Source organism: Lepisma saccharinum, chromosome 13 (genome assembly GCF_977018435.1).
Source record: "Lepisma saccharinum chromosome 13, izLepSacc3.1, whole genome shotgun sequence".
NCBI classification, from domain to species: Eukaryota; Metazoa; Arthropoda; class Insecta; order Zygentoma; family Lepismatidae; genus Lepisma; species Lepisma saccharinum.
In genome coordinates this window covers 21,230,232-21,242,199 of record NC_139241.1, presented here as the reverse complement: position 1 = coordinate 21,242,199, position 11,968 = coordinate 21,230,232, and the positions used below count along the sequence as shown (strand labels likewise).

At 37.4% G+C, this 11,968-nt stretch overlaps 1 protein-coding gene across 1 annotated transcript; it reads left to right on the top strand.

The window, feature by feature from the left end:
* The first annotated feature begins 10,163 nt into the window (after positions 1-10,163).
* LOC145996718 (uncharacterized) lies at positions 10,164-11,702 on the top strand. The gene is made up of 2 exons (XM_083133243.1): positions 10,164-11,232; positions 11,638-11,702. Exons 1-2 carry the CDS (start codon positions 10,164-10,166, stop codon positions 11,700-11,702), a joined length of 1,134 nt encoding a protein of 377 aa, XP_082989369.1.
* The last annotated feature ends 266 nt before the right edge of the window (positions 11,703-11,968 follow it).

Below are 11,968 nucleotides of genomic sequence, written 5' to 3'. Positions count from 1 at the left end.
TAATGAAAGTTGAGCCTGAAGGGAGTGATTTTTTTGTCAGCTGTAACTGTGAAAAGCTGAAGTGACGTTACAGAAAGTAAAGTGACTCTGTGGAATACTTTTCTTCACTGCTGTCAAATTTCTTCCCAATGAACTTATTCCTGTATTCATGCAGTCACATGATGGATCACATTTGGACATTTTTAATTACTCGCGAAACAATGGTTATTTGCCTTAACAATAAATATAAGTGGTGAAAGAAGGATACCACTTTTTTTTTTTAACTTAAAATTCTGACTGGACCTCAAGGCAAAAAGTTCAAAACCTTAATGTGATCTAAAATCAAATTACAGTTCAAAATGAAAAAAAAAAACGAAATTTGTATGACATAAACAGTAATTTTAGTAGACTTAGGTGGGCAGGCTATGTGGCACGAATGGGAGAAGAAAGAAGAGTTTACAGGATTCTTGATGGGAAACCTGATGGTAAGAGACCTGTAGGGAGGCCAAGATGAAGATGGAGGGATAACGTTGAGATGAACCTAAAGGAAATCGGTAGGGATGGAAAAGAGTATATAGATCTTGCTCAGGTTAGAAACAGATGGAAGACCTGTGTTGCTGCAGCCATGAACCTTCAGGTTTAAGAAGGCTAGAGAGTCAGTCAGTCATAAACAGTAATAATTACATAAAATTATGACATTGTAGTTTCGATTTCTACTTACTTCGTTGCTATTTGTTTCAAATGTTTATTCAATAACTTACTCTTCTGGTGTGCTTCACAGTCTGTTTTGGTGGTTCCCTGTCAAGTGAACAAGGAAGGGGGGGGGGGGCAACGTGAAGGACTGGCAAATTATGGAAGTTGCTTCTGAATTTGGTTTTATTTTCTTATGAGGAGAGTTGCAATTCTTTTTTGCATTTTTTTACTAAGCTGGAAGATTTATTTTTGTTGAAAATTTTGGTGTATATATCAAGACTGGCAATCCGTTGAAATGCTCCTTGGTACTTTTTGGTTATTTTTATGCATTCTTCTTGAAGAATGACAGAAGCTGTACTTAATACTATTCTTGCCAGACATGTCACCATTCGTGGGAGCTACGTGAGTCAAAGCAGCAGCATAGCAAGATAACACACTTTGACATACTGCTGCAGTGTCATCCTCACAATACAAACATCTGGTCTACAAACTAACAGATGATGCATGTGTGTTCTGTTTTCTATTATATGATTGATGGCTGTGTGTATACCTAGACCTATCTGTAGTGATGATGTGATGAGCAGGGGTGTTCAGCATACCTTGCTGAGGATCCACTGTTTTACGTCTGACACACGAAACCTATCTGATGAATCTTTCTTCTGAACAGATTGCATAACTGCATTTGTCAGAAGCTTAAATCTAGGAAAAGAAGGATTGAGTCCATCCTGGGAAATCTTTCTGCTACTCAGAAATGTTTTCCATAGACAAGGGAGCTCCTGGGCAAATGGTAAAAGACCTTCATTGAAAATGTGTGTTGTCTCATTGAGAACAGTAATGTGCAAGTCACCTTCTGCAGTAAGCAAACTGCTGTGGTGGGGTTAAATCCCTGAGACAACAATGGAAACATCAGGACAGCTGCCACCAACTGCCTGTACATATCCAGAATTCTCCTCAAGGGATAGCAGGGTATGTTGTTGGTCCCCATGTGGAGAACAACAACATAAAATAATGGATTTATCTCCACAAATACTTCTTCCAGACCTCGCAGCTTGTATCCAGGAAACCAACACCTGGGACACATACTTCACCTGTGAGTCTCCAATAACTACATAAGATATAGGAACAGGAGGCTGTTGATGCAGAAGAGAAGATTATCAACTATTCATCATGAACTTTTATCTCAGTAGGTAGCAAAAGCCATGTAATCAGGAAACTATCAACAACTACTAATTATCAACTTACTTTATGTTTTCAATTTTATGTAAAGATCCTAAACCTAAAAACTGTCAACAACTTCTAAGTATTAACTTATGTTATAGTTTTAAGTTTTGTATAAAGGACCTAGAACTAACAAAGAAGGGGAAAGGGCCCAGACATTAACTTACCATTCAAGAAAGTCAATAAAAAGTCAAGAAATTATGCTTGTGGTCAAGAAATTTTTGCTATCACAATGACTGATTGAATAATAATAGTATAGGGTTTCATGATAGGTAAAGGTATATAGCACCCTGTCCTGTTCATATAGCACTGTGCCATGAAGGCCTTATACAACAAAGGAGCCATTGTGCTATGTAAGGGTTTGTTTAGATATTATGGTCACTAATAGGGGGATTTATATTAATGCCACTGTTTATGGAAATACCAAACAAAGTCCCATTACCTCCATCCTTTCTCTTTTTTCTGTCATTCAGCCACACCACAAGTGGAACCACGCCTTCTTGAAACAGGTAACAAATTACATGCTTCCATCTGTGTGATGCTTAGGCACTCACTTGCTTTGAGGCTAGCTGCTATCCTAGAATAAATCTGGGGTTTCATGACTTGCATGGGCTTCAATGTCTTTTAGATTGGTACAGTGGAAAATGAACCTAACTGCCACTAACTTGTTTGTTTTTGTACACATGGCACACTTGTTTCCTTGCGCACATGAAGGTTTCTTTCTTTAAAACTGAAGACACCAAAAGGGGCCATCTGTACAGGATGGAAGGTATAACAGGCACATAACCTGTAAAGTAACAAATGTATGATGTGTACAAGCAATCAAGTCAATGGCAGATCGTAACCACACATTCACATGTAGCAAATAATGTGTACAAACACTCAATATTGTTTAATATTGAATAGATACTAGTATTTATTCAATATTTTTAATTTATACAATATTTTATTTTATTTGTTTTTTTAAAGGATCATTAGTTACTATTATTCTTGATTTTTGGATGGGGATATCAACCTAAGGAGTACAGGCAGGCGAATACAAGGTTCCCACACACCTGGAAAACCTGAAAATCTCGGGGAATTTTAAAAAAGGAAAAATTCTCAGGGAAAATTCACTTAATTGAAGTGAATTGAACTAAGACATAGGCTTGTAACATATATTTATTTTCCATTACAGATTAATTGATATTGTGTCCATTTGTAAATTTCTGTTTCTCAAAAGTGTGAAAATATTTGCCACCTCATTTTCGTTCTCTCTCTCGCTGAGAATAAATCATCTTAACTCTGCTTCATAACACAGCCGTCTCACACATTGCCATTTACTGCAAGAGCTGGACTCTCCGCTGTGCCATACCTGTAATGTTGTATTAAGTGTTCGGCACATTCTTCTCGCATGTGCTGATTTTCATATCCTCGGACAAAGTTTTAATCTTCCCAACGATTTATCATCCATCCATGTTGGGAGTTGATGACAGTGTTTTACTAAATGTTTTTTATCTTTTTGGGAAGAGCAGGCCATTTACACTGTTTTGGAGGAAGTTTTGATACTATCCTTGCCTTTTTTAAAGTTTGTGTTTCTCCTGTGAAAGTCCCTTTACAACTTGCATTTTTAACCTTTCTCCAAGGTCTCTTTACACCTTTCTTTTTTTATTATTTTAAAATTAGGGTTTTTTGATAAAGGGACTTTCCCCATATATTTAGAAGGGCCACAAAGGCCGATGCACCCAAAAAATTTAAATCAAAGAATCAGCTAGTCCAACTCATCTCTAATAATAATAATAATAAGAAGAAGAAGAAGAAGAAGAACAAGGTGGTGATGATATGGCTATAAGGGGAAATGGAGGCTATTGTAAAAAATAAAATAATACTACACTGTCTATTGACTACTCTGGAAAAGAATTGAAGATTCTGGAAAACTCTTTAAAAATACATTTCAAGTTCACATGGGAACCCTGGTGTACTTATTTTTCTATACATTACTTGCGCAAAAAGAAGGGGACGACAATACGAGCTCCACATATAGTTATACTGGCTGCGAGTTCAGATGTCAGATCCTCTAGTCTGCCAAATGAAATCCAGGGTGCATTAATACAGTAAGTCTTAATTCATTTTTGTGTGATAATTTGGCATGGAATAACCCATATGAATGTACATAAAATTAGTTTTAATGAAGATTTATTAATACAAGCAGTGAAAAATCCTCTAATTTTATTTTATAGCCTTTTAGAACATACTTGAAACTTCAATTTGAAAGAAAAAAAAATTGGCATGATTATTGCAGTGCCTGTTAGTGACAATGCAATTTTAATAACGCCAGATGTTGATACAAAAAAATCAACTTTATTTACAATACAAAACTTTTTCTAACTCTCAGTGCAAGGGAATCTTGGTGACAAGTTTTTTAATGGTAGATACATATATGTATGAAATTTAGAATAAAAAATGAAGTGATATATCGATTTCACTCTCAGATATAACTTTTTCTGTTAAGCACTGCAGGGCACTACCATGGCCTCGACAATGACCGATCTGTGCAAAATTCTGAAACTTTAGCCTCCTGTTTCTCAGTAACTATGAGTTGTAGAGAAGAAAAAGTTTGCATGTGTTCATGCCTTGGTAGTATTAACAAATGCACCAAGTTTCATGAAAATCTGAATTGTTGGTAGCATTTTGAATTTTTTTCTGGCTGGTTTGATGTGTAACCAGTCAAATGTGTATTGTAACTATATGTGTTTCTGGTAAAGAAGAGAATATTAAATATAAACAAGTGGGAAAAGTGGTAGGGTACTAGGTACCATTGTGCACAGGTGGATGTCGATTTCCTTATTTCCATTTCCTTATATTTGCATAAAAAAACCAAATATAATGACCAAAAATCCACTGCACACTTTTCAATTTAGTCTCAGGATAATAGTGAAAGTTAGGTAACAATTGATTGTTGATTTGTTGTTTTAAGTCCACTTTATGCACAGTAAGGCTAATCGGGACTGGGCCTACAGTTTAAAGTGAGATCCGAACCACTTGTGCCTCCACCGGGTATCGAACCAGGGACACCTTGATTACAAGGCAACAACGCTACCGCTGCTCTATCGGGGAGGCCATAGGTAACAATTGAAACTGTACGTTAATGCAATGAGGCGGCAATCGACACATTTTGCCTACTAGGACATATAAATATTTCCAAGTTTCTCTAGTTCTTATACATTCACTTAACCAATGTTGCATCGTCCCCTCACATTTACAATGAATACATAAGTTATCGTCCGATAACAGAATAGATAATTTCGTCTCAGTAACCACAAGATCATGTACAACACTATACCACAAAGACGTAATATAAGAATGCATATTGTTAGATATTATGTGAGTTGGCACCTAGAAATATTGTTTAGTATGTATTATGGGCAATAGCCTGTGCAGTATTTTTGTTTGTTCTATGCTGTGTTATATTACTGCCATCCCGGGCAAAAAGTATGAAGGTTGTCATGTTTTTTTACTGTGTTGTGCACATGTTCTTGAGAATATAGTCAAAAGGATATTATAAGCTCTTTTCAGTTGTTACAGCGTGCGCTCTAGAAGCTGGCAGGGGAAGTGGAGAGTGGGGAAACGACCTATCCAGCGCAACGAGACAGGCCGGTTAGAGAGAGAGACTGCAGCGTTGACAGAGTAGCGGGAAAGGTTAGTTGAAATCGAAAGAACCATGAAATACAGACGTCCCATTGTTCGCGTATGGCCTGAGAATGCATATTATCCCCATCTTGTGGTCAGTAGAATACCGATAAGTGTACGATATCAAGTGTATACGTTGTAGGAATTCTTTCCAACTGTACCGAATGGTATCTATAGCATTGTCCATTACAATCACTGCGTTTTTGATGTTCCTTTCGTCAAGCGGGTCTAAAAACTGCAAAAACCACTGAAAACTAATTTACATTACTGTAGAAAACCAGTGTGACTGGAACCTACGTGACAAACAATAATGCGCCCACCTTTACCCACGGGCACTTTTAAACTCCACGTAGGCTACCCTCTTTATTTTGCCAGTTTTTTGTTGGAGCGTAATTCTGATGCATGTACGTTTCATCTAAATGAAATACCTATATAGGGCAAAAGGTTCCTTATTTATTAGCAGATCCATTTTTCGCAAAAACGTTACTCTGGCTGTAACTATATCGGCTCTCTCCATCAGAAATCGTTTACCGTCATTGCTCTTTTTGTACTTTAACCCCATATACGTACTTCAGTATCCTCCACAACGACGAAACCCCCACTGAAAGCTTATTTGTGTATGCAAATCAACAAAAACTTCTTCAGTGTTGGATATTCGCCCTTTACATAATACCCGAGGATAATTCTTCTTGTTATAGGGTCAATCCATATGAAGTCATACAACATGGTTGCTTGACCATTTTTAAAAAAGTTTATTTTTTGTGTGGTGTGAGCCTCATATCTTGACAGTTTAGAACCACTGTTATTTTATTTTTACTATCACCGATTTGAAGATGGCGGGCATTTTTTTATCATGGCGCGCGCCATTTTCTCCATTCGTAAGCATCAGCGGCAACTTTTTTATCTCAGCTCTGGTAAGCCCTACGACAATGAGACAAAATCTGTGATGTTAAGCATATTGTAGGCTAGAATTATATTTGTGTGTAATTTTCTAAATATTATTTCTCCATAATAAATTTTTAGGTGAAAATTGTGTATTTTAATCGCTCAAAATGACATTTTTGGACATTTTTTTGGAGGGGAAGGCAGTTTGTTTCACACTTGAATTTTTTTGAGCAAGTACCTGTGTACCAATACAGTATATCAACATTATTTGAAGCTTGAGACTTTAATATTTTTTTGTCTACAGGGTCATAAACATGTACTTTTTGTTAAAAAATTCCAAGTTCAGGGTCAAATATCTCTGGAGGGCAGTTGTTTAAAAATCTGAAATTTGTACACAATACTGTACTCCATGATAAGTAACTTCAGTAAAAATTTTGAGTTTGAGATTCAATTGGTTTAAGAGATACAAAACTCGTGAAAAATTCAATATTTTGCATTAAATATGGTATGCCTAATTTCATTTCTTATTAACATTTTGTGTTAAAATTCTGCAAACTGTAATTTGGAATGTCAATGAACAACATTACAATCCTGAAATGGATCTGCAAGAAAGTATATGTACGAGGGCGTGCTGAAAAGTAAAGCTTCCTATGTTTTTATTTTCTTTGTTACCTTGTAAACGCATTTTGGATTTTGAGTAACCATACTTTGCACTTATAAGACTTTCCCGCTACTCAATTGAAGGTTTCAAACTTCTATCGCCAGGGTGTGCTGAACTATTGCGAGGAAAATGGCACCATGTAACCATGCAATGTCGGTGGAGCGCCTGAAGTAGCGTGCCGTAATCGACTTTATAAACGCAGAAAATGTGCTACAAATTGACATTCATGTGAGACAGGGCATTTTATGGGGATGAATTCGTATACATCAGTACTGTGCGATCTTTAATTTATCATGCTCTTAAAGAAAACCCCCAGCTGAAGAAATCTCAGCTATGTGAGAGAATGGAATGAATGTCCGCGAACTGCAACTGATGGAGGTCATCAGAATCGTGTTCAGCTTGGGTTTTCTTTAAGAGCATGATCAGCCAAAGATAGCACAGTACTGATGTCTACACATTCATCCCCATAAAATGCCTTCAGTCTTAGATGAATATCAATTTGTAGCACATTTTCTGCGGTTATAAACTCGTTTCACGGCACGCTACTTCAGGCGCTCCACCGACATTGCATGGTTACATGCTGCCATTTTCCTCGCAATAGTTCAGCACACCCTGGCGATAGAAGTTTGAAACCTTCAATTGAGTAGCGGGAAAGTCTTATAAGTGCAAAGTATGGTTACTCAAAATCCAAAATGCGTTTACAAGGTAACAAAGAAAATAAAAACATAGGAAGCTTTACTTTTCAGCACGCCCTCGTACATATACTTTCTTGCAGATCCATTTCAGGATTGTAATGTTGTTCATTGACATTCCAAATTACAGTTTGCAGAATTTTAACACAAAATGTTAATAAGAAATGAAATTAGGCATACCATATTTAATGCAAAATATTGAATTTTTCACGAGTTTTGTATCTCTTAAACCAATTGAATCTCAAACTCAAAATTTTTACTGAAGTTACTTATCATGGAGTACAGTATTGTGTACAAATTTCAGATTTTTAAACAACTGCCCTCCAGAGATATTTGACCCTGAACTTGGAATTTTTTAACAAAAAGTACATGTTTATGACCCTGTAGACAAAAAAATATTAAAGTCTCAAGCTTCAAATAATGTTGATATACTGTATTGGTACACAGGTACTTGCACAAAAAAATTCAAGTGTGAAACAAACTGCCTTCCCCTCCAAAAAAATGTCCGAAAATGTAATTTTGAGCGATTAAAATACACAATTTTCACCTAAAAATTTATTATGAAGAAATAATATTTAGAAAATTTCACACAAATATAATTCTAGCCTACAATATGCTTAACATCACAGATTTTGTCTCATTGTCGTAGGACTTACCAGAGCTGAGATAAAAAAGTTGCCGCTGATGCTTACGAATGGAGAAAATGGCGCGCCATGATAAAAAAATGCCCGCCATCTTCAAATCGGTGATAGTAAAAATAAAATAACAGTGGTTCTGAACTGTCAACATATGAGGCTAACACCACACAAAAAATAAACTTTTTTAAAAATGGTCAAGCAACCATGTTGTATGAGTTCATATGGATTGACCCTATATCTTTATCCCAACCGTCGATTGTCTTTGTGATACTGTTCCTTTTGATTCGTTTGCGCGGTGATTCAAATGACGTGGAACCCGACGCCTCAAGACTGTCTTTGCCTTCCCTAACAATACGCTGCACAGTTCGCGTACTCACTTCAAAAGCTTCCAACACACTCTGTTGCACTTTGTACACACTTACCAAGGGACCACTGTTTTCTGCTTCCTTTTGATAATATCCATGAACCCTACTGATTATTTTCCTGCCTTGGCTATAAACTACCCTCTTTCCTGTTCACCATCGTACGATACTTACTGCCAGGGGCGCCGACTTGTCAAAATTATTAGGGGGGGCTCTGATCACTGAAATAAATTAATCAATGACTCACTCTCTCCCTTTTTTAAGTTTTGGCCTCAGTGTTCGGAATCTCATAAAAGCCCATGAATTCCTCAAAAATATCAAATTTTTTATTCACAGTTCGAATGCAGAATATTGATTGTCAACGGATGGATATGTCACAAGTTTCGTCAACCATAATAGCAAAATATTCTCGACTTTTAATATTTTTTACCAAGGAGCGCAAAACAGATCTTTCTAATATATCAATGATCCCGTTCGGAATGTCATGTAGCCCGAACGTCCCATCCACTACCCTAGTTCATGCACATCGTCTTTTGAAACTCTTTTTTTAATAAAAATTTTAACAATACTCATAATTATATACTTAGTATATAGTAATAAGTCATGTGTTTTGTTTTCTCTGGTCACAGCCCGCCCTAAGTTGATGGTTTAGCTGTCTCAGCCCCCCAAAGGTGATGGTCTAGTCTAGAACATTTCAAATGTGTATTTAAAGTTAAGTTCATGTGGCACAATTCAGAGTAAACTTGACAAGAGAAGCAAAATAATACATTAGAACTCTTAAGCAAAATTATTTGGGGGGCTCTGCCCCCCATCGTTAACATTGGGGGGTCTCGAGCCCCCCAAGCCCCATGGAGTCGGCGCCTATGCTTACTGCGTTAATAAGCACAAAGTTCCCTATGGAACAACGAGAGTACAAATAAACGTCACATCACATGCCACATACACGTTTATTGAAGAAACAATGCAGTTAGGTAATACACGACGCGACAACAATTACTCCCACGTATGTTATTCCTACATCCCGCTCATAACAAACAGGAATCAACACTGGGGCAAAATACCATCAGCAACGTGGTGAATTGGCAACACAGCAACGTGCAGAACGAAGTTACCGCTGCAGCTTCCTCCCGCAAATGCGTAACTCTCGGCTCCACCGCTAGGTGGTCTGTTCTCTGGTTGGTCAGCGGCACGTTCCCCGCTCCCCACTTCCCCTGCCAGCTTCTAGAGCGGACGACGTAAGAACTGAAAAGAGCTTTAGGAGCGAGTCTTTTATTTCTCGATCCAAAATTTATTGGCGACCGTGACATGACGTGTCTATTCTTTCTGTGTTGGACCGGAGAAAAAGTAAGTGCAAATATCGGAAAAAATGTCAACGGACATTGATCGTCTCAAGAAAAGTCGTGCAGTGGCTAGGTCAGCCTTTACACGTGTTTCGGAGAAGATTGCAAATGAATTAGCGATTCAAACTCCGGACAGGAATGTTATTCAAGCAAATATCCAGTTGCTTGAAAATAAGGCAAGTGATCTGCATGCCGCTGACATAACTGTTTTTGATTTGATGTTGGAATCGGGTGCTAGTGAAAATGAGTTAGAGAAAGAACAGTCATTGTCAGATGATTATCAGTGTTTGTTCAACAAGCGACATATTGAAGTGTCTACCTTTTTGAAGTTGTCGGAAGGAAACTGCTGTCAAGGCGAGTCGTTTTCGGAAGTAAAGAATCGAAGATTCAAGTTACCTAAATTCGAACTGAAGAAGTTTGGAGGGGACTTGAAAGAGTGGTTACATTTTTGGGGACAATTCAAGAAGAACGATGAAGCTGATACAATTTCTGCAGAGGACAAATTTCAGTATTTAATAAAAGCGACAATTGAAGGTTCTCGTGCGCGCCAGCTTGTGAACAGTTTTCCACCAACAAAAGAAAATTACATGAAAGTTGTGCAGTCCATGAAATCACGTTACTGTCGCGATGATATGCTCATGGAAGTGTACGTGCGTGAACTGATAAAATTGGTGTTGAACCGCCAAGAAAAAAATTGCTTGATCACTTTGTTTGACACACTGGAGTCCCAACTTCGAGCATTAGAATCGATGGGTGTTACCAGCGACAAATATGCATCAATGCTGTTTCCATTGGTGGAGTCCAGTCTCCCAGAGGATTTGATGCGTGTGTGGCAGAGAAGAACATTGTCTGCTGCTGAGGAAAATAATGAGACAACACCGACCGGAAGAATGCAGTCCTTGATGTCATTCCTGCGAGCTGAAGTGGAAGGAGAAGAACGAATCAACCTTGCAGCAGCTGGATTTGAATTGGATGGTGCAGCAGTGGAAGTTCGGAAGAAAAGGTGTTCTCCACCGCGTCAGCCTGTTATCCCCAGTGCGACAGATTTGTTGTGTGTCAGTGGTGGTAGGGAGAAAAGTTGTGTGTTCTGTGGTGGTAAGCACAGTTCATATGATTGCTTTAAAGCCCAGAAAATGTATCTCTCTGAAAGACAGAAGGTTCTAAAAGATAAAAAGCATTGTTTTGCATGTTTAAAATTTGGTCATTTTTTGAAGAAGTGCAAGGCCAATTTGAAATATATTGTTTGCAAGAAAAAGCACCTTAGCACCTTCATAGATAAAAAAAGTAAAGTTTCCCCTGTGTACATGTTTAAATTTAAACTCCAACCCACCAACATTCCCATTATCATACTCATTTTTTACCTTCCCAAAGCTTTTTAGCACTCTATTTCACACACCTTCACTGTAGACCTCATGGTAAGTGAATTGGGCAATAAAATTCAGTCAGTTATTTCATTTGCACATAGATGTTTTTTTTTGGCTTATTTTTCTCCGTTTTTAGGGATATTCGATATTTCAAGTGACAACTTTTGGGAAACTAATTTGGGATCACTTGTGGGAAACTAATTTCAAAGAATAATTTATCGATACATAAGACAAGGTGTAACGGAGCAAATCGTTTGTTACCTTCTAAAGCTTGTGCTCAATGTGGAAAAGAAATTAGCATTCCACATATAAGTAGACATTTGAAAATTTGCATTCCATCGACCAGAGAAGGAACATTTAAAAGAAAAATTGATTATTCTGAAGCTGAAGCTTCTGCTCCAAAGCAAATTAAATTAAATAATAAATATAAACCAGTTAGGTCTGCATTTAATGGTCGACTTCAGGAT